Source organism: Triturus cristatus, chromosome 3_2 (assembly GCF_964204655.1).
Source record: "Triturus cristatus chromosome 3_2, aTriCri1.1, whole genome shotgun sequence".
Lineage (NCBI taxonomy): Eukaryota > Metazoa > Chordata > Amphibia > Caudata > Salamandridae > Triturus > Triturus cristatus.
The window spans coordinates 259,436,988-259,461,381 of NC_140584.1; the positions used below are offsets into that span (position 1 = coordinate 259,436,988).

The window sequence follows — 24,394 nt, forward strand, 5'->3', positions numbered from 1 at the left end:
GATTCGAAACTCTTGCAAGCAAGGGCTGGTACAACTCTGGCAGTTCATCTAAGCCTGCCGCCTGCTTTCCACCAGGACCAAGATTCTTGAATGACGGAGTGCTATTTCATGTATGTTGAAGCTCCTTTTGCATGACTACAAACTCAACTCTGTATTTGCAATTTGTCATTATCCCCAACTATCCCTTAGACTCATGAATAGTTGCAGAATGTTTAACCCAGTCCTCATCAACCTTTCTCAGAACTTGAACAGTCTGTGTGGTAAGCCTCCACCCTTACAGGGCTGCCGTATCCTTAAAGTCGTCACTTTCGTTGGCATCATGGGTCGTTCCTAACTAAATCCAGGCTTTGTTCTGTAAGGCCTGCTTCCTATGTTAAAAAAGCATGTAAGTACAGCAGTCGTGTATATGTATCCTCCGCTGATCCATATTACCCAATATAGAGGACTAACTAAAATGCTTACTAGCTGCTCTGCAAGATTTACTTTTGTGGATGCTGGGAAATGACCCATGATATCACCCTTCAGAGTTGCCTCTGTGTAAGTGAATCTGTTGCATAAGTTTGGAAGGGTACATTTGGGTTTACCTTCAGAGGGTCCCCTCTGTGAGAGATCCTGTGGCGGTTGCATGGAAGTGGTTCATGAAGATACTCCTCAAGGTTTCTTCTTTGTGACAGATTTTGTTGGGGGAACATAAAGTGGAGTGGCTAATGCGAAATATTGTCTGTCACGGTAGTTACTGTTTGAGTGAATTTGAATTACACTGGTATTCATATAAAAAGGGCTTAAGGCACATTCTTTTAATTTTTTTTTTTCATGCATTCTCTTAATTTTCATTTTTTCTTTCTTTTTTAGATTTCAGCATTTGTATCTCATTTTTCTCCATTTCTTGGGCTGTTCAGGATTACCACCAGTCACTACGTTTTTTCCTCAAAGATAAGCACAGACTCAGCTGTGGTGCTGTCATTATCTATTTTGTGTGGAACTTTTTTCTTATCTGTCCACGGATTCTGTGCATTGCAGTATTCACAGTGCTGTTCCAGTACTACATATGTGTGCATTTTCTCATCCTCTGGGGCGCGTTGCAAATCTGGGTCTGGTTGCAACAGACTGACTTCATGAAACTGCCAGGCCTGGAACCTTTCTACCGGGGAACAGTAGCTCTGATACTGTATTTCTCCTGGTTTAATGTGGCAGAGGGCCGAACTGTTTTCCGCAGTTTAATTTATCATGCATTTATAACAACAGACAGTTTGCTCCTCCTCGTAACTTGGTGGTACTACAGAGATCCCCTAACTACAGACTGTTACGCACTACCTCTCTGTGTGAGCACTGTGCTGTCGTTTACAACTGGACTTTTGCTAAGATGTATGTACTACAAGTGGTTCCACCCCAAGAAGTTTCAGGAAACTTCCTACGATGAAGTGGACTCTGAAAAGAAAACAAGGCACTCTGCTTTCAGAAGCCTTATCAGACAACAAAAACCTCAAGTCAACCCGAGGATGTGCCAGCTGTCACAAAATGTCTTCTCTACCTCCTGCACAGTCCATGAAACCAGCAGTCCAGCCCTAACGTTTGCAAGCAATGGGTATTAGTGCTAACGTTGAAGGGAAGATGTCTTCCAATATATACCCATGCTTGTTTTTACTTCTCAGCTACTGCTGCCTAGTCGCTGCTGCAAGATAGTTTCCAGCAGATTCTGGTTTGCTGAGCCTTTCAAAGAAAATGCTCTGTTTTAGATTGCCCTACAGTCTGCTGCTGGATTGCACAAGTGAATATCGGCCCCTGGACTATTGTGGTGGAAGAATATCGAGGGACAAAATATCGAAAGGTAGATGCATATAGGGAAGTATAGATTTACTATTCCTAATGCCCTATCTATGTACCTTGAAGACATATGTACCGGGTAGGTTCATTTACATGGATATTAAGTGTAGAAAATCTAGACTTACTTACCTGTCAATATGTTTTTTTTCAATATTTTGCCCTCAATATTGTGTCTCTATTTGTATTTTGGGGGTCACCATTCAGGGTGCATACCGTCTGCTGCTATTTAAGAGATAAATGCTATTTTTGTTATATTTACAAATCACACAACCGAGCCCCTCCAGGCTGCTGAGCTGTATATTGGTACCCCAAACCACTCCAGAAACGTTATCAAGACATATATTAACCAACTAATAAACTTCTGGAGCATGAGTAGGCTCACCACGATTGGAACCAGCAAGTTAAGCTACATACAACTCTCTGCACTAAATACTTGGACTCTTAACGGCAGCTAACTAGTTTGTGTTCCCTACTTACATTGGGAATTAAACTGTTAATTAGAAGGTTTACAAATATTGCTGGCATTTCCGTTTGAAGCAACTGTTGATTCCTGGAAATAATTCTAAATTCATGTACTTAATGTGCACAGTAGTAAATGTACCTTTCATTGTGAAATATTTAACTATTTGCTACAGAGGATTCGAAAGTCACTCTTTGGTTGTGATTCATGCCATCAGTCGATGGGCAAAACATTTTGTGGTGTACATCCAACTGTATTTTGTTTCACAAATCTACCAAAAACTTCATGAATATAACTGTCATATAAACAGTTCACACCTCAGTTTAGAACAGTCTAGAGCTACTGTTAACTGTACTCTCACAAGACATGGATGGGAACGGTTTTGATTTGTGTGACCGATGTGTATAGGTGATGTGTTTGAGAGCCAGACGTTTGACCCAGTGGTGTCAAAATGGGCTTGAAGTGCAACATCCTGGAAAGTATTGAAAATAATGTCAAAATTTGAGTCTGCCCATGTAGGTTCCTATATATTTGTGTGTAGAGAGAGAGAGAGAGAGAGATATGTACTCTGATCATGACACAAGGAGTAAGGGTCAAGGTAGCTGGGATCCCACTTTGCTATATTCCAAGATTGGGCACAGCAGATAGTTTCCATGATCAGAGTTGCATGTAATGATGGTGAATCATTTGTTTGGGACCTGCAGTGGAAGGCAAGATGGTCATACATTTTCCTAATATAAGCCATAGGTTTCACAGTCTAAAAGGAGAACGTTCAGCCTCCATGTCAAGATCTGTTGCAGCAAGAGTTATTTCTCGCTAGCTGCATCAGGGGCTAATAGAGCCTCAGTGTTCTTTGGAGGAAGGTAGGTCCAGTGACATCCAGTTGGGTGAGATAGCAGCGTGGTCTGGAAGGCCAAGATGGCGAACTTCCCTCAGTGAGGCTCTGCGATCACTTCCACCAGTGGTTCTTAACCTTTTGATATTTGTGGACCCCTATTTACTCATTACTGGAATCCTGCCCCCCCCCCATTCTCCCCTCCCCCGAATCATTCGTGGAATCCGAGGACCCCTACTGAGTTGTTATTGAAACCCGGGGACCAGGCCTATGCAATTTTGATGATTTGAACCGCAAAACAATACACAAAATTACGGAAACAAGCATTTCTCAAACAAATGCCCAGGCAAACATAAAACATAAATGAATAGGAAGGTTGGAGCTTTTGTAAATTCAATTGAGGCCACAGTCTGTCCACACTATATGCTGTTTGATGCACTTGCACTGCTCCCATGAATCAAACTGAGTGTACCAACTTAATTTTTTGCCTCCGATTTAAAATTTTCAATTGTACATTTTGCTTCGTTATTTATATAATAAATGTTACCAATCTGTTAATAGTATTTTATTTTCTAAGCAGTTGTGGACCCCCTAAGTAGATTTCACGGACCTCCAGGGGTCCCCGAACCACAGGTTAAGAACCACTGCCTTACAGTTCATTCAATCAATAGTCACATCTCTTATCCCTCACCATTGGGGAAAACTCAGGGTTAATGACAAAGCATCTCAGAGTATCCATTTGTGAGGGAGCTGGCTGCTCGTGTCCTGACCAATCCAAGGGCCCTGCGTGGTGGGCAGTGTGGTGGGCCAGTCTGAGCAAAAAGAAGATGCCACCTAAAAGGCCACGAAACAGTGCACAGCAGAAAAAACAAGGCTCGAGGCACTCTAGTACCCAGAGTAAACACAAGAGGTGCAGCAACTGGGCTTAAAATGAGAAAAAGAGGTGGGCCAGGACTGCCTGAGAGCCTAGTTGCCCTATTGGCAGGGCTCCCGGGTTCTGTCCATGATGTGGTCCCACAGTAACAAAAGCCACACCTGGGTAAAAAAGTGAATTGGACTAAGGCAGCTGTTTGAGGAGAGGAACAAGTTAGAGCTGCAGGCCTTAGTGCAACAGAGTGACGGTGAGCTCAACAGACTGGTGAGTCAGATGCTGCTCTTGGGCAGGATCCTAAAGAAAAAGAGAGGTGGGTTCACTGGAGGGGACAGATGTACAGTTACTGGGGAACCACCAACTAGGCCTCTCTTGGGTTTCCTTTGGACCCCATCCCCCTTGGCCAGAGGTTTATGGAGGAAAGAAAATCAAATGGCAGCAGCGGGGGACAGAGCATGTTGCAGGGATTCTGCTTATACACAGAACTATGCGAAGAACCCCAGGACCTCAGTGAATTGTGGTGTACCAGAAACTCACCTCAGAACCCAGAACCCAGTATCCGGCTAGCATAAGTGTCCCATTCGTTATCCGAGATTTGGCTCAGAGATCCCAATGAAAAGACAACCCAGAACAAGCTACTCAGTGTACTCTCAGGAATGGTGGGAATCGGAAATACCTGTTCGTATATTATTCTCACATCAGTCCACAACAAGAATCAACAGAGACACGGTGAAAATAAAAAGAGTTTATTTTTATAGACCACGTGTCCTAAGATGCAGTACTTTGGCTAATACAAGCAGACAAATGATTAAAATCAAAACCATCAGCATCGTTACAATACCATAGAATATAAAAGGGGTGATCATGTTATAATGACAGTGGATACTACCACCTTCCCTTTACTAAGAAGCTAATATTATTATTAGGCTAATAGAAGGTCTCTTAGGCTTGAATAGGGGACCCCATACCTCAAAGATCAGCTTAGTGAAATCACATCACAGGAGCATCAGGAGACTTCTCGCAGGAAGGCTCGTCTTCGGTCTGAATATTAATTATGATGTCTGCAATATTAAAAGCACCAACTTTCAGGTATTTGCAGCTGCTCGTGTGTTATGGCTAAATAGTGGGTCGATCAACCTAGAGTGGAAAACATGCATTGTGTAATAACCCAGACTGTTTGTCACACCCTGTACAGACCAAGGTCGCTGCGCAGAGCTCGGGATGGTAACAACAGATTGCTCCCGTGTGAGGCAAGGCTCGAGTCAGCAGTTTGTTTAAAGAATAACATGTAAACGCAGTGTCGTGCGCAAAAGCAGCAAGATGGCTTTCTAACATCTAACGTGGTTATGCTAACTTAACAATGTATGTACGTATTAAGGGAGTCCTCACTACATGCCCCCTTGATCGAAGCACTATTCAATAGGCAAGAAAAATAAAGAACGCAGAGTTCAGTTTCGACAGAGCAGAACAAGGCGTATTCAATTTAAACTTTCAGATCGGGCAAAGTCTGAAAAAATGAAAAATGAAAAGGGGAAAAAATCAAAAAACCTCAAACGAATAACGGGAAGAGAAAAAATAAAAATAAATGCTGCGCCGGGTAGCCGTCCAAAGGCACAGGTAAAGTGGACGATATTACACTCAATCCATGAACGTATATGCAGCATACGTGGCAACTGCTTCCAACAAAAAATCGTTTGCAGAGCTACTAAAAGTCTCAGCCATCCAATTAAGTAAAGAAAAGGAACATACATGTTCTTCAATAAGCGGAGCCTCTAGCACAATCAGAGGGCAACCGAACTGTTCCTCCAGATAGCTCATAGCCAAGAAATCGTAGGCAGCCCGTGCGATGTCCCAATTACCCAGGATACCATGCGCCGCACCACAGGCCATAATCCGAACACCAGAACAGGCAAACTCGTGAGACACTAAGGGCCTCATCAGTCGATCGTAATCCGGCACCGGAGACACCGTGTTGGTTAAGCACAAATCCATAGGCCATTCAAAGGGACAATCCAGGCAGTGAAAGACAGGTTGCACACAGGTGAAGTAGGAATACCTGAAGGATAATCCATATGCCAGGCTCAAAGTCGCCAATGGCAGAGTACCATAATAGTCAAGCATCCTGTCACGAAGAAGATGCAGACGGGACAGGCGGTCGTGTGGCACAGAAAGAGCAGCCATTCCGTAGTATGAAAAGTAAAAGCAGCACACCTGCCACCAGCGCCAGAATCAGCGGAACACCTCCAAAGACGCTTGAGAAAATAGAATGAAAAAATGCCGGAATCACACCAAAAATAGTTTGGAAAGAGGTCACGAGGCCTGAGCCCACAAGTTTAAAAAAATGAGCCAGGCCGGTTGTGGACGAGGCATTGAAAATTGTTTGGATCAAAGCTCCAAAATGCAGGGGGAGGTCAGTATTCAAAAGCGCCTGCACCTCAGTGCGCGCATTTGCAACGTGAAGGACAAATGTTTCACGGGAGGAAGTCAATGGCACCTCTTTTTGGGACAATAGAGCTCTTATTCTGCTCATCTTGTTGAACTCTGCTTTCAAGGTCGGAATCGAAGGCCAGATGGAAACATCCAGCCGCCCATGCGGGGGTGGAAAGAGAACATTATTGCAGCAGACAACCCTCTGCGATACAGTTACTATATATGGGATTCCCACTAACATCCCGCAGCAAGCTTCATTATCCAAAATTAAATAACTACCGTTTGCAAGCAGCGTGAAAGAAGGCGTAACCACAGGCACTGGGACACCTTTTAGTACGCAGGCCAAATTCGGGGCTTGTACATTGCATGCACCGTGTAACTGAATGTGCCTACACACGACAGAATGATCAGGTGTCGTTGTACATTCCTCACCTTTCAGATAAACCTCAGTACCGTCTCTTGTACATCGATACGTAAAAGGGAGGGACCAAACCTCATGTATGAAAGCGGTACCCAGTTGTTCATATCTACCCAGAGCATAGTGTTTCATACAGGACGTAAACTTAAAAAGCGCGAACGGGAGAGTGATCAACCCGTGGATTAACCACGTGGCCGAATTTAGTTCCGCCACAGAGAAAGGTAACTTCTCCAATTTTTCAACATGTAACAAGGAATATGTAGCATCTTTCATGGACATGAACCGCTGCTTCTCAGTAAGGTTAAAGGGAAGGAATAAAGATGTTGTATTCAAATAGTCCCAAGGGACCCTCCCTGCCTTTAACGTTTGCAATGTCCATGCAAACTGCATAACAGAACGTAACTGGTTTTGACCATGATACAATACAGACATATCATCATGCACAATATCAACAACTGAGGAAACAATATTATCTAACGTATAAATTCGTGAAGAGAGAGTGTTAATGCTGTTATCAATAACGGCTAAAACCTTTTCCATATTAGCTTGGTCAATAGCTCTCAATCTGGAAGCCGCCTCAATTTGCGACAATTTCCATACTTCGTTGTAAATAGCATACGCCCACCTTTTGGTTCTGCCACCCACAGGACCTTTAACAAAATCATTCAAATCTATTTTGTCATGTAATTTTGATAAATGAACTGTGACAGATGCCAAGGTGGAATGTCGCAGCCAGGACTGACATAGTTTCCCTACAGAGTATGTAGTTACTGTATGTGACGACTCAAACCTAGGGTCTACGCGTTCTTGAGTATACCCTGGTTTCAGCCCTAGAAAACGACGTTGACAGGTATCTGAACCGCTTTGCCAAATTAACCACCCCTCACTACTAAACTTCGAAATATTGAAAGATGTATTAGCAATCAATGACTGCAAAGCAGGAAGGGACAGATCTGTGTGGTTATCCCAATTGGGGTAAGCGCCCAGATCCGGCACAGAAGGTGAATTTAGTTTTTTAGAAGTAGCCAATCCGAAACAGGTGGTTTGGAAGATGGTTGAATTCAAAAACAACATGTGATTTGGTACGAGACAGGCACGGTGTAAAGCTTCAGTTCCCTGAACCTGCCACGGTTTGGAACCCCAAACCGACTTAAGATCAATAGTAGCCTTCCATATATCATAACCTTTGATTGACAACTCATCCATAAAGGATTTAGAATAAAGTAATTTGGTGTGTGTCAGTCTAACCTTCGAGGCAGACTCAGGCATAACCTTAAAATAAAAGGATGCCGGGTCGGAAACACTGAAATCAGTAAAATAGGTATACTTTTCAACTAATGTAGGTGAACTGCCAAAAGAGGGGGTGGGACAGTGTTCCCATTGGGTAAAATTTACAAAATTCCTAAATGTATTCGCTTTATGCAGGAAGTGATTTCCATAATGCTGAAAACAATACTGTTCTGCATAGTTAGCCGCATTTTCATATAAATCTTCAGCATCAAAAGCGGCATAATATTTCAAATCTGAAAACAGTGCTTCAATGGCGTGAACATCCCAATCATCAGAACGTATGTTCTGCTTAACCACATCACCCATAGAAACACGAAATACATTAGGTACATTAATGACCTCTGTAGGCCCATGAATTTGAAATTTAACAGCATCCCACGCGATTCCATCCAAGACGGGCCAGGCAGTAATATTCACAAAAGTCTGGTCCCTTTTCATGATGTGGGACGAGGAGTGGGGGGCCAAAGTTCCATTAAGTCTAATTGTCGATCTCTCTTTGAGATAGTGCCCATCCACGAGACGGAAAAAAACTATTACGAATCCAATGGACATAAACAAAAAAATACTGAAAAGCAACAGCCAGATGTATGTCCAAGGGGCAACCAAAACATGTGTAACAGACTGCATCTCGATGGCAACATCAGACAAGGTGTTAGAAGCAGGAACCAACATTGAATTTCTTTGCATCGTCTGGCATGAAACTGCAGGAGTCAGACTAAGAAGTATCGGCCACTCGCTGAAGTTTGACATTGTCAATAGAGATGTACCTGTTTTCCTTTCGACCAGGAAGTGGAGGTAAAATGACTGTTCTTGTACCCTGCACTCCAAGCACTGGAACTGGTGCACGATAAGAGGGGCCGAACTCCTTCTTGTTCTCCACCTTCTCACGGACCAGGTCTCCAACTCGGGGTAGCCAGCCGACTACCGGAATCTGAACCTCAGATTCAGATGTGGAGGGCAAGTGTTCCTTCGAAAGAGTGTCTCTGGCTTCTTGTAGAGTCTGCAAAACAGCACAGTGATCATCTACGTCAAAGGGTGCGGTCGACGCCGCCATGTCTAGACCATCAAGGTCTGGAACAAACATTCTGATTCCGAAGAGCATCATGTACGGGGTCCGCCCACCCAGAGACCTTCTAGGGAGATTATTAAGTGCACGTTGGACGTTATACAAATGGGCTAGCCAGTTCCGGCCTGTGCCTAAAACACGTGCTGTCAATGATTGCTTTAAGTCACGGTTCATTCGCTCCACCACACTATTACCCTCAGGTCGGTAGGGGGACGAAAATTTGACTTGGACCCCCAAATTTCTCATAGCCTCCTTGTAAGCCTTAGAGGCAAACGCAGGGCCCTGATCAGAATGGAAGGTACCACACGCAAAAGTTCCCAAAAAGACACGCAAATCCCTGATGACAGTCCGCGAGTCAGCACTCCTTTGTGGCCATACCCAGAGAAAACGTGTGCACGAATCCACTGCAACCAAGATATACTTGTACGCAGTATCCGAAGAAAAAGGACCGCAGTGATCTAAATAAACACAACCAAATGGTTTATTAGATATGTACAACTGTGTCTGGGGTGGGCGCGCAACAGAGGAAGGTTTAATCTGTTGGCAAATGTCACAATCAAGTACATAAGCGCGCGCTTGTTTATATAAACCAAACCACCAGTAACGTTGTTGTAACAGAGATATAGTAGCGGACACTCCGGCGTGGGCTGACGCCAACCCCTCGTGCGCTGCTAGTATCAGTGCTGGTCTGCAGTCCGCGTTGGGAATAATTTTGTCACCAACGTTGTTAATCCTCACTAACGGGACGTTATCAGGACTTAAGTGATAAAAATAACGAGAAGGAAAACCCTTCGGGTAATCACTTCCCTTCTCTGTAGCAGCAATAGCTGCCAAGATGTCATCATCAATCTTACTTTTGGATCTTGTAACTGCTGCCACCAAGTATGTAGCCACTGCGGTTTTTGCTGCCTCGTCAGCCAAGCTGTTACCGACAGCATGGACACCAAGTCGTTGGTGACCAAGAGTGTGAATAACATTCACAAGAGGGAGACGTTCTTTAAAGTCTGCCACTCGAACCCAAAGCAATTTATGCTTAATTGTGCTACCTTTGGTATCTCGGTAATCGTTTTGAGACCAGAAGTGTAAGTTGTCATTGTAGGACTGGACACAATAAAAGGAGTCACTTACTATAAGAGTCGTGACTCGGGGATCAGCAAACTCCAGTGCAAGCACCAGAGCCTGGAGCTCCGCCAATTGCGCGGTACAATCACCCAATGACTGCGTATGCACTGCATCAGATTGGAATTCACCATTCACGAATGTACCTACGACAATTGCGCAAGCCGCAGAATAGGCGTGCTTTGATCCAATCGCGGGCTGCGCCGAGCCGTCAGTGTATATGACACAATGGTATTCTTCGAGCGGGCGCAAAGACAGAGGAGCCGGATGAACGAATTCATACTGCAAGAACTCCTGAGTCTGTAAAGAGGCGTCAAAGATATAAGTGACATCCGGGGATGTCAGTGTCGTGGCCCATTGTACCGTGGATGCAAAGCTTTAGAATTTGGTACACTTGCCTTAGTCACTGCCTCTAGGGCAGGATACGGTGTTACAACCAAGATCTGTTTCCCATGCGACAGTGCGCGTCGCATGGGATCCTTAAGGATCGCCATCTGTACTGCCGTCAGGACTTTCTCGACGGTGGAAAAACGTAATTCAGCAGAGGTGTACAAGTGTGATTTATACGCAATGGGGACGGTATCGCCCTCATTGAACGTCAAATGCGTGAAACCCACGGCGCCTGGTACTATTCTTATTACCAGGTTTGTGCGGTTATCACGCGTCAGCAAGTATTGTGAAGCAAGAAGATCAGCCTGTAAAGACTGTAAAATAGCAGAATGTTCTAGCTGCCAGCCAGACTTCGAAAAAGAAGGTTGTACCAAGGCGTATAGCGGCTTGATACGTTGGGCATAATCAGGAATATACGTACGGCCGAAATTCAGAAAGCCCAGTAGAGATTGTAATTTTTTCAGTGTAGTGGGTGCACGCAAGCATGCGCTCTTCTCCAGAAAGTGAGGAGCCAATCCCTTACCCTCGTTGTTGAGCTCGTAACCCAAAAACAACACTGTATATTCCGCGATGTGAGACTTCGCAAAATTAAATTTGTAGCCATAGTCAGCAAAACTCACTATTATATTGTCGACTCGAGACAGATGCGGCATCAGCTCATCATCCGTGAGGTAGATATCGTCAACATAGGAGTATGCGTCGGGGTCTATTCTTTCTAAGAGCGAGACCACGCGAGCGGAAAAGACGCCAGGGCTGTTTTTGTAGCCCATGGCTAATCTTGTAAACTGTTTCTGTTTGCCGCCCGAAGTAAACGCCGTCCACTGGCTACTCAGTGTGGACAGGTTGTGGCTAAAAAAGCCATTGGAAATGTCAAGTGTCGTTTTAAATCTCTTACGCACGAGACTGTCAACAAGAGCCGAGCTGTGTGTATTTTGTACCGCGCAGGTCCGGCAATGGGAGTTTAGGTGCCGGTAATCCAAAACTAAACGGTACGAGCCGTCAGGCTTCGTTACAGTGAATAAAGGGTTATTCATAGGGGACACATAAGTTTCAATAACACCCTGATATTCCAATTGCTCAAGGATCGCCGCGACGTGGGGTCTAGCTTCACGACGCATGGGATATTGGGGTTGAGGCTGGGGCATAGACCGCAATGGAATCTCATGGCAGGGAGACAATCTGTCCCAACCCACCTGAGTACGATACACCGCCGGCGCAAGCGCCAGCGCCCACTCCTCAGCGTACACTTCAGCCTGGTCCTTAGGCACTGTGTGCGCAAAGGACGGGAGGATTACCTCCTCCCCTTTAGGAGCTTCTAAAATGAAAGCTGGGGGCCAATCTGCCTCCGCTAGGAGGATATCATAGGTGGTAGTCAGATTATCCCAAAAAATCCCCTTAATTGTACGTTGTATGTCACCCTCTATTAGTAAGACTATCTCATAAAGTCTGTCAGGGGGAGCCACTCTGGTGTCAGCTGTTTCAACAGTAACCAATATATCAGTTGCTGTCGCCGCCAGAAATGGACGCAGAGCTTGACGGACTATGGTAATTTCCGCCGCGCTGTCCAGTAGCGTCAGCGCCCATGTCCGGTTCCGAAGCTGTGTCCGCACTATCTGAGGCATACCTCGCCGTCAGAGCAGCCACTTTCTTCTTCTGAAACGGGGGTCTTTGTCGTGCAAAATCGTCCTGCTTGCCTTTACCCTCAGTCTGTCGGGGCTGTTCACGTGTTTGTGTAGCACCCCGACCTTTGCCACCGCCTCCGCCACTGGATTGTGAAGCCGATGTTTCCTGTGAAGAACGAGGAGAACGTTGTTCAGAAACCTGAAATCTATCAGGAGACTTAATAGTAGCACGATCACGTAGATCATAAGTGCGTTCACTACCTGACTGAACGGGAGAGGCAGGCCGAGAGCCCTGTTTCTGCTGCTGCTTTCCCTGTTGTTTCGACCGCCAATTCTGTTTCTGAAAGATTGGACGGTCATCCTTACCAGAGGTTTCCGCCTTACCCAGCTGCTTAATATCGGGAATTTTGACCACAGGCTTAACTCCTAAAGAGCTACGACCCAAATCTCTGTATGCACACGAGATTATTTTCGCAAATTCCCGCGGCTTATCCTCTTCTGCAACTTTCTTCAGTTCATTACGAACTTGGAACTGCAACGCATCACCTTTAAGGTTACCCATTATCATGTTAGCCACCAGGTCAAACTGTCCGAGGAGCCGCATTCCTAATTCTATCGCAGACTCCGCACCGTGGTTCTCTTGAACACGTTTAATAACGGAGGGCAGCATCATCATAGACGGAGTGCCAAAGCACTGCGCGTACGTCGCTGCAAAGACCTTGCCCCAGTTTACACAATCATCCACGTCGGGGACCAAGTCTTTAGGCAAACTAATGGTAAGGATCCTGTGTTTCTCCACAGGAGATGTATTCGGATATACCGCTTCTATTTGGTCAAATTTTTCAGCAAGCCAAAAGGGGAAATCATCCCTAGTTTGGGGGCGCTTGCCCATAACAGAATTAACCATAACAGGACTAATGACCACCGCGTGGTGGTCAGTAGGCTGTCCCGCAACCGCAGGTGCCCCCGCCTGCATATTGCGCGACACGTACTGCACTAACGCCCTATATACCGTAATAAGGGCAGTGTGCAGTACACGCAACTCAGCCACCGTCACCGTGAGGTAACGGGGATGAGGCGTAAATCCGGCTAGTACCGGCCAAGTGGCCCCTTCAATCGATAAAGGGCCCATTCTCGGCGGTATAACCACATGGGGAAGGGCGCCATTAAACCAAATAAGATGCTGCCAAGCAGATATTGGTATTTCCTGTGTCCTATACGGCGTATAGCTCGCTGGCACGGCGGTGGCAGTGTAAGAATGAAAGGTTTTATCGTCCTCACTCACTGCTGGAAGCGTCACCCAAGAGTAGAACAACTCATAAGGATGAGCCGCATCGGCTCCTACCACAAAGATGACGTTCATGCCAGTGTCCGGCACCCCATACTGCGTCAAATGACGTTTCAGAGCTGCACGGCTATGCGCCGCAATATCTACCGACATAAGGACAAGCTACACTCGAAGTAATCAGTAGCACAAGGGTTCAACAACCTTTTTAATGATCAAGCTTGAAGAAACCTATATCAACAGAAATAGGTAGGTTTAAATCCGTCAGACTTGTTATCCGGAAAGAAGAATGAGGGTGTTGTGGACTAATATAAGCACTACTAAGGCGTTTCTACTCATAGACCAAACGTTAGGTGCGCCATGTTGCAGGGATTCTGCTTATACACAGAACTATGCGAAGAACCCCAGGACCTCAGTGAATTGTGGTGTACCAGAAACTCACCTCAGAACCCAGAACCCAGTATCCGGCTAGCATAAGTGTCCCATTCGTTATCCGAGATTTGGCTCAGAGATCCCAATGAAAAGACAACCCAGAACAAGCTACTCAGTGTACTCTCAGGAATGGTGGAAATCGGAAATACCTGTTCGTATATTATTCTCACATCAGTCCACAACAAGAATCAACAGAGACACGGTGAAAATAAAAAGAGTTTATTTTTATAGACCACGTGTCCTAAGATGCAGTACTTTGGCTAATACAAGCAGACAAATGATTAAAATCAAAACCATCAGCATCGTTACAATACCATAGAATATAAAAGGGGTGATCATGTTATAATGACAGTGGATACTACCACCTTCCCTTTACTAAGAAGCTAATATTATTATTAGGCTAATAGAAGGTCTCTTAGGCTTGAATAGGGGACCCCATACCTCAAAGATCAGCTTAGTGAAATCACATCACAGGAGCATCAGGAGACTTCTCGCAGGAAGGCTCGTCTTCGGTCTGAATATTAATTATGATGTCTGCAATATTAAAAGCACCAACTTTCAGGTATTTGCAGCTGCTCGTGTGTTATGGCTAAATAGTGGGTCGATCAACCTAGAGTGGAAAACATGCATTGTGTAATAACCCAGACTGTTTGTCACACCCTGTAAAGACCAAGGTCGCTGCGCAGAGCTCGGGATGGTAACAACAGATTGCTCCCGTGTGAGGCAAGGCTCGAGTCAGCAGTTTGTTTAAAGAATAACATGTAAACGCAGTGTCGTGCGCAAAAGCAGCAAGATGGCTTTCTAACATCTAACGTGGTTATGCTAACTTAACAATGTATGTACGTATTAAGGGAGTCCTCACTACAAGCACACCTCAGACGACAATGAGAAAGGGATAGGGTACAGAGGACACACTGTAAATAATAGGACTGGGCATCCCTCGATAGGATAGTTCCAGAGACCTGAGGAATAAATAGTCCTATACTGCCTGCAACCTAGCATATGAAGTATATAAGAGGAAGAATGGTGACCGCTCAGCCCTCCACAGGGCTTAGTCGCCCCACTCACTGCTGCCGCTCCTGCCTGCCTTTGCCGCCTCCTGCCTGCAGATATCTTAGCTCGCTGCCCGCTGCTCCTGGGAATTTCCCGCTGCTCCTGGGAATTTCCCGCTGCCCGCTGCTTCTTGGAATTTCCCGCTGCTGCCTCCCTGCGGCCCCGCCCCCCTGTGATTCCATTCGCCGCCCCGCTCCCGCCACCCAGCTGCTCCTCCCTCCCGGCTCCTTACTTAAGGGGACCACAGAGTGTGACCGCTCAGCCCTCCACAGGGCTTGGTCGCCCCACTCACTGCTGCCGCTCCTGCCTGCTATTGCCGCCTCCTGCCTGCAGATTCCTTCGCTCGCTGCCCGCTGCTCCTGGGAATTTCCCGCTGCTTCTTGGAATTTCCCGCCGCTGCCTCCCTGCGGTCCGCCCCCCTGTGATTCCATTCGCCGCCCCGCTCCCGCCACCCAGCTGCTCCTCCCTCCCGGCTCCTTACTTATGACGCCCCCAGAGCGACCGCGCAGCGGGAGCGCCGAAGGTGCGCCAAAGGTAAGCCCGTCTGCGCCCGTCCGCGCCTGGACCGCGCCCAGCGCCAGACCCCCTGGTCCTCGCCCTCGCCAGCACACCCTGCACATCTACGACGCCAAAACCCTCCACGCACTCAACGCCGGCCGAAACACCGCCTGCTACCGAGCCACCCCGAGACGCACCCACGGACCCTTCACCTGCCTGACCTGCCGCTTCACCGGCCTCCGACCCAACACCGCACCTGCTAAACCAAGCCCCAGCAACAAACACCTGATGTGCATCCTGCTCAACACCCGCTCCGTTCACAGGCATGCCGTCGAACTCTGGAACCTCCTCGACTCGACAGCACCAGAAATCGCCTTCCTGACGGAAACCTGGATGAACGCCTCCTCAGCGCCCGACGTCGCCATCGCCGTCCCGGAAGGCTATAAAATCACCAGGAAGGACCGCGTCAACCCGACAGGAGGAGGCATCGCCATCATCCACAAGAACACCATCCGCATCACGACCAACTCCGATGACACCTTCACCTCCGCCGAACACCTCCACTTCCAGATACACACCGACCCCAAGACCACGCTCACAGGCACCCTCGTCTACAGACCACCGGGACCACGCACACAGTTCAGCGAAGACATCACAGACTTCGTCAGCCCGCACGCCATCAATTCCACCGACTACATCCTCCTGGGGGACCTCAACTTCCACCTGGAGGACAACAAGGACCGCAACACCACTGCTCTGCTGGACAACCTGGCCAACCTCGGACTCAAGCAACTGGTAACCACCCCCACCCACTACGCCGGCCACACGCTTGACCCAGTCTTCTCATCCAGCAAATACGTCACCTTCAACCACTCCACCAATCTCCAGTGGACTGACCACAGCTGCGTCCACTTCAGCTTCAGTAAAACGATGACCCACCACCACCCTCAACAAGCCCCCCGCAGGAGCTGGAACAAGATCACCGGCGACCAGCTCACCACCTTCCTCAGCCAGAACCCCCCCACCAGCTCAACGGACCCCAACGAAGCCGCCAACAACCTCACACAGTGAATCACCATCTGCGCAGACGCCCTCGCACCACTGAAGAAGAACCCCCCCAGCAGACGCGGCAGCAAGAAAGCCTCCTGGTTCACCGACGAGCTCATCACCTCCAAGAACCAGACCACAGACAACATGACGGCCCTCAAACACGCCACCCGCAAACACCACCAACTGATCCGCGCCACAAAGAAGACAGCCTTCAAGGAACGACTGGACAACAACACCCACAACAGCAAGGAACTCTTCAGCATCGTCAAAGAGCTCTCCAACCCCGACGCCGGAAACAATGATATCACTCCCTCGCAAGACCTCTGCGACTCCCTCGCAGCCTTCTTCCACGACAAGATCGCCAACATTCACAACAGCTTCGGCCCACCAACCACGAACCCCACCACCGAACCGATGCCCCCCACCGCCACCCTCCGCACCTGGACCCCAGTCAGCACCGAAGACACAACACGCACAATGAACACCATCCACTCCGGATCCCCTACGTACCCCTGCCCACACCACATCTTCAACACGGCCGACCACATCATCGCACCCCACCTCCGCGACATCATCAACGCCTCCTTCAACACCGCCACCTTCCCGGAGTGCTGGAAACACGCCGAGATCAGTGCCCTGCTGAAGAAACCAACTGCAGACCCCTCCGACCTCAAGAACTACCGCCCCATCTCGCTCCTCCCGTTTCCTGCCAAAGTCATTGAGAAGACCGTCAACAGACAGCTAGCCGCCTTCCTCAAGACCAACGGATCCCTCGACCACTCGCAATCCGGCTTCCGAGCCAACCACAGCACAGAGACCGCCCTCATCGCAGCCACAGACAACATCAGATCCCTAATGGACAACGGGGAAACTGCGGCCCTCATCCTCCTGGACCTCTCCGCAGCGTTCGACACTGTCTGCCACCGCACCCTGGTACAGCGCCTGAACAACACCGGCATCCAGGAGAAGGCCCTGGAGTGGATCACCTCATTCCTCGCCGGAAGAACCCAGAGAGTCCGCCTCCCCCCGTTCCGGTCAGCGGCCACCGAAGTCATCTGCGGCGTTCCACAAGGGTCATCGCTCAGCCCCACCCTCTTCAACGTCTACATGAGCCCCCTCGCAACCATCGCACGTCAACACAACCTCAAGATCATCACCTACGCCGACAACACCCAGCTGATACTCTCCCTCACCAGCGACCCGGACGCCGCCAGAGCCAGCCTACACGAAGGGATGAAAGACGTCGCCGAATGGATGAAGAACAGCCGCCTGAAACTGAACTCAGACAAGACGGAGGTCCTCATCCTGGGATCATCACCCTCCGCCTGGGACGACTCCTGGTGGCCCCCCGCCCTGGGAGCCACCCCCAAGCCAACGGACCACGCACGCAACCTAGGCTTCATCCTGGACTCCTCCCTCTCGATGACCAGACAAGTCAAGTCAACGCCGTCTCGTCTTCATGCTTCAACACCCTGCGCATGCTTCGAAAGATCTTCCGGTGGATCCCCACCGAGACCAGGAAGACGGTCACCCAGGCCCTCGTCACCAGTCGGCTGGACTACGGGAACACCCTCTACGCCGGCACCAACGGATCCAGAACGCCTCAGCACGACTCATCCTGGACATCCCCCGACACAGCCACATCTCCGGACACCTGAGAGACTTGCACTGGCTCCCCGTCAACAAAAGAATCACGTTCCGACTCCTCACCCACGCACACAAGGCCCTCCACGACATGGGCCCCAAGTTCCTCAACAGCCGCCTGACCTTCCACAAGCCCGCCCGCCAGCTCCGCTCCGCCAGCCTCGCTCTCGCCACCGTCCCCCGCATCCGCAGAGCCACCGCCGGAGGAAGATCCTCCTCCTACCTGGCAGCCAAGACATGGAACTCCCTCCCCATCCACCTCCGGACAACGCAAGACCATCTCGCCTTCAGGAAGCAACTCAAGACCTGGCTGTTCCTCCCCCTCCCCCCCCCCCTCCCCCAGCGCCTTGAGACCCTCCGGGTGAGCAGTGCGCTATACAAATGCCTATGATTGATTGATTGATAATGTTGCCAAGTCCGGAGGATCCAAACTGCTTATGGAGAGTAGTGATTGTCTCAGCAGTAAATAAACCCACAAGCAGACAACACTAGAATTGAGGTCTGAGTAGATCTGACAAAGGGGAGGCAGAAATTAGTGGATCAAAGAGGCCGGCTAGAGAGCTTGAGTGTGCCCAGACCTACCCCAGCATTTAAAGAAAAGAGAGCCCTCCTCCTCTGACTTATTTAAGAGACACCATCCTCAAGTAGATCCAGAAAGAAATAAGGAGAGTCAGAGAGTGGATGTGTCCTGTTCCAAAACACACCTAAAAGAAACTGATGGTGAGACCTGAGTCTTGCTGCTAGTCTTGCTCCGAAGGTTTGTCTTTCCACTATTCCTCCTGCCCCCGCACACCTGTCACTACTCTTCAGCTACCAAGGTGGCGAAAGACAAGACTGTCTACGCACAAACCAGGAAAAATTGATAAATTTCCTACGACTAGAGCAGGAACCTCTGCCCAGACAGATTGGCACATGATGACAGGAGTCAGATTACGCCAATGTCACCACCTCATCAACAGAAGCAATCCTACAGGCCATACAGTTCTCTAGACAGGCACTGGATACTAAAACTGGAGAGGTGGGCATAGATGTGACCCTAGTTTGAACCTCCACAATACTGTAGTTAAAGGAAAGGTTTTCTAGCTAGATGATTCAGTCAAACAGCAATCTGCAGAATCTGTTTAGTAGAGTTGAGTATGCAGAAGGGAGAGTCTGCAGGAGCAACCTCCTTCTGACTGGGTTCCTTGACAGAGTAGAAGATCCGGGCCAGATACATTACTGGAGGGATGGCTATGAACTGTACTCCTGCATGACGAACTCTCATTTCACTTCGTAATGGAGAGCACGCACAGGGTACTTATGCAACACCCATCTCCTGGGGATGCACCAAGACCTGTGATTGCTAGAGTTCTCAATTGTAGAGCTATAGGTGAGGTAGTGAAAGAAACCGACAATGTAACACAACTCTAATACAAAGTTTCCCATATACTAATATTTCCAAGCTACACCAGCTTAATCCAGCAACAATGCAGATTCTTTGAGTGGTGAAACAAAAAATTCCTGCCATGCTAATAATGCTCTTCAGATCAAAAAAATCTCTTCTTTAATACACTGATGGGGGCATAGGACTAGGTGGTGGAGAAGGACCCCACAAACATGGTTAACCACTTAACTACTCTTTGAAATGATGGGAGTTGCTTGGGGGACGAATCCTTTCAAGGAACAGATCAGACGGCTGGAATAAAGAGGACCAGGCCAGATAGCTCAGAAGAACACCAGAATGTACTCTGAGACAGATCTCCTGAAACCCTCAACCAAACCCAAGGAGAAGAGAGGAATCCAACCACATCCTTGTTCAGCCAGACTTTGACAAATCAAGCTAAATCAAATGAGAGCAGATGAAAAAAATAAGCAGACATTGAGAAGGAGAGAAGATCATCATATGGGAACTGAACACAATGGCTGCTGAAACATCTGATCCAAAGAACAATAAGTTGTGATGCTCCTGATGTAAACTATGGGTTTTTTCATTCTTTAGGATGACAGATGCCTTAAGCGAGGAAATAGAGGGTGGGAGGCACTTGGTGTTGTTGACAAAGTAATTATTATTAGTTAAAAAAATTCTGTTCCTAGGTGACCGTCTGTATTTACACTTAGCAGCTGAAGGCAAACATAGCTGATATACCTAATCCCACATGTGCATGTTAGTTGCTTAAACAACAGAATTTAAAAGGGGATGGTGCTACATTCTGCCAAATGACATGCAGCAGACTGTTTCCTACTTCAAGAAACCTACCTCACATATATGAGATGCTCCTTCCAGAGCTGATATTGATATGATAGAGTATTCTAGGCAGGATTTAAAAGAGGTGTGAGAGGAATAGCAATTAAAACAACCTTCCTCTTGCCTATCGATCGAACTTGGACAGATCGATTGATGGCTATCTTACACTAACGAGCAAAGTAGAGGGTAGACACTGTTGTCTTTCCTGAGTAGATATGTCCCACAACATTGATGAAGAAGGACCTAGATGACCTCACAAATTTGGTAGCAGCAATTCCACAGACCCCAACAACGATTAGAGGAAACTTCAAGGCTATAGAAATATTCAGTTCAGGGACGTCTGGATCACATAGAAGCTCAAATTTGGTGGACTGAGCACTGTCCCATATCTGGAAAATATGGCATGCACAAGAAAAAGTGTTCTTTTTATTATTCCGGACAGCACTATTTGTTTTTCAGATTGAATTACATCTCTATGCCAGTCAAACACCAGCCTTGGAAACAGGGAACATGTGTGCACCGCGAGGTCTCACAGATCACTGCTCAGTGGAGATATCCCTTGGGTTACTAAAAAGTATGGAAAGAGGGGCATGTATGTTAAATGCATGGTGGTTAGTCCATGAGGATTATAAAAAAGAAAAAATCTGCACTGTGATAAATTATTTTTCCAAGTTAACATAGGCTGGATCACAATGATATGTTACACTATGGGAGGACTTTAAGGCAGACGTTAGAGGAAAAAGTATATCTCCATTTCAGATATAAAGAGAAACAGACAAAATTGAAGATCACCACATTGGAATCCCGTGTCTTGCAACTGTAACAACAATTTGCGGCTTCCTCTGACCCTACCCTACTGAGGCACTTAGAGGTGGTAAACATGTCCCTTAAACAAATAGCACTAGACACATCAAAACTTGCTTCATCAGCAATACGAAGTAGAGTTAGCAAAATAGGGGATACATCTGACAAATTCCTGTACAGGCTTACCAGTAGGGAGATGTCTTCTAGACTTGTAGCAGTGATCTAGCACCCCCAATAGAAGAGAAGATAGCCTAGCAGGAATTCCCAATGCATTTTCACAGTGCTGTAGTACACTATATAATGCACACCCCACGCCGATCAAACAGATGGTCCTGCCATTGATAAATCATCTTCCAGTTAGGAAATGCTGAAGGAGCATGAAAGTTGATGTCATCATGGTCTGAAAAGGAGGTTAAAGACACAACAACTAACATGCAGTCTGAGCAACACCCCATGCTGAGCAGCTTTCCAGAAGAAATTTATTAGCATTAACAAAACACTGCTAACTCCTAATTTTCTGAATATGTTTCTAGAGTCAGTACAAATTGGTGCCTTCTTGGCGAATCTGGAAGCTGCCTTCATTGCAGCAATACACAAGACTGGACAGTCACTTGAACACAGCACCTACCATTCTATCTCTCCCAAATTCAGAAGGAAGATTTTTGCTAAAATACTATCCATGAGAATGTAGTTTGTTAACATCCCTAATACACCTAGGATGAAGCACACGTCACTGTATTAGAAGGGTCCAGTTGGCAACTGCAAGGCCAGGTTGAAAAAAAAAGGAATTTTTGTTCCAGGTTCCTTTTACAGGTAGCACTGGTATATAAACGTCCTCGGTGAGAGGTTAACAGGATCTTGTCTGAACCCCTTCCTTTTAAGGAGAAGTACCAGGCAGTGTTGCACGCTCAACTCCTTCCTCTTCGCGCTGGCAATAGAAACACTGACAAACTGGATTTTGTGTGATGCACAGGTGACAGTTTTCAGTGGATAGAGAATACAAAAGACTTCATATGCTTATATACAGTTGATGCCCTGCTCTTCCTATAGTCACCACAGGCTAGAGACTAATGAATATAGTTGAGTCCTACTGGCAAACATCTGGCCTCATAATTAACTGGAACAAATCAAGTATAATTCCAAAACCCAGAAAGGAGTCAGCGTTAAACTAGCAAAATAAGCTATGGACCCAAGTAGAAAATTTCAAACACTTAGTGGTACATTTGACACTGAATTGAGAGAAGCGTTAGTGACAATATTCAGGACCTTTATGAGACCTTACAAAGGAATCTCTAGCCATCACGCAAACTGCACCTGACTTTTTTTTTTAGGTAGGGTGGTAGTGTATAAAATGATTGAACTGTCAATGCCCCTCTATACCTTACCCATGGATTATCAAGGAAATTGTTCCACTGATTGAAAGGCGGGCCTTGGTCCTCTCTGTGGGGGCAGGGAATGGAGCAACCAGTATTGCTGTTGACAAATAGCACACAATTAATATATAATGGGGACTGCAGAGTTCCATTGTTCTTACTGGGCCTCCATGCTGTTCATGGTGAATAAGTGTTTGTTGGGCGATCAAGTTGACCCAGCTTTTTCCCTAGATAGCTGAGATATGGGGGCTCCCATATGGTAATACAACCACCAACACACATCCATCACCCACTAAGGTAGTATGAGTGCTGGAGAGACACACTGGGATGGACACAATAGAGCAAAAAGGTCACACACAAAATATGATCACGGATAGGGAGTTGGTTGAAAACACCCAGAGCAGCTCACCAGCTTCAAGGCCTGGGACAGCATAGGCATCTCCACCCTGGGTGACCTATTGGAACGAAACCATATCAAGAGCTTTGCAAAACCACAGGAGGAATTCCAGGTAAATTAATAACAAACTATAGATATGTGCAACTCCTGCTTGCATTGGATGGAAGCCACACAAGATGGGAAACGCTCCCAGAATTTAGTCTCATAGGGCTTTATTTACAAGAAAGTAATGTAGCGCAGTGCAACAAGCATTTTGCTGCGCATCACTTTCAAAGGACAGTGATGTGTCATATTTACAACAATATGAAGTTTCCCTGACCTCTCCCCTGCGCTGGCGCACAATTGGCTGCCATGCACCAAGGCAGGCACCCTTGCACCATTGTGCAAGGGTGCCTGCATTGTGGGGATGATTGCTTTTGAACAGGAAGGCACACCTTCCTGCACAAAAACAATCACAACAGGTGTTTTCCTCTTGCTTTGTGTGCTGCAGAATGAGAAAAAAAACAAGGAGAAATAAAAATATTTCTCCTCGTTACACCTCCTTACGCTTCCGCTGGTGAGGCGTAGGATTACTAGGAATACCGGTTTGAAAGGCATGTGTTTGTATTGTTTGTAAAAAGTATGGAAAAACCAATTAAAGGACTCTTAGATAATATGATTAGATGTGCCAAAGGCTGACGGCAGAGAACAGTCTCACTGTTGTAGATAATGCAAAGACATATCCAAGTACCCTGTGGTAGAGAGACGAAAGTAATTACAGGAAAGAGGACTCTGGGGCTTTTCGCTTGACACTCTGACTCAGTGTTCTGAGAAGCTGAAACCAATATGGTCAATGACTTTAACACATCACAGCACTGCAGTTCTTATCCCAAAGATGGCTGGTCACAATCCTGAGCAGGAAGCGCCATACACACAACCCCATCCAATGGCACATCACAAAATCTTGGAAGGTTTGTGCAAATTACTCAAGGGGTTAATAATTAAAGAGAGCGTTCTCAAAAGTCCTATTTCCCATTTAAATCGTGATAGGACAGTTTAAAAAAGGCTGTATCCCAGAAAATGCTGGAAACACCAACAGTAAATATTACATAAAGATCTAAGCCATTGCACCATGCATTTTGAAATTTGATGCATATACGTACTTTCCTAGAACCCGAGCCCCAAAAATGAACTCTCATACTTTAAAAGAAAGCTTGAAGGCTGACCCAAATTTGACTCTCTATTGGGAACCTAAAAATATTGAAAGGTCTAAAAGACAGTTATAGTAGTCTACACAACCAAAAAAGACTCTACCACCAACTGCTGTTGG

At 46.9% G+C, this 24,394-nt stretch overlaps 1 protein-coding gene across 2 annotated transcripts in view; it reads left to right on the forward strand.

The window, feature by feature from the left end:
- XKR8 (XK related 8) overlaps window positions 1-24,394 on the forward strand; it is a 187,515-nt gene that overhangs the window by 79,589 nt on the left and 83,532 nt on the right. The window contains exon 3 of one of the 2 annotated variants that reach the window (XM_085647572.1): window positions 853-2,598. The exons of the other annotated variant lie outside the window; for it this stretch is intronic. Coding sequence (XP_085503698.1) covers window positions 853-1,592 — 740 coding nt within the window. The 3' untranslated portion in view covers window positions 1,593-2,598. Of the gene's footprint in view, window positions 1-852; window positions 2,599-24,394 lie in introns of those variants that run through there. 2 annotated transcript variants of the gene reach the window in all.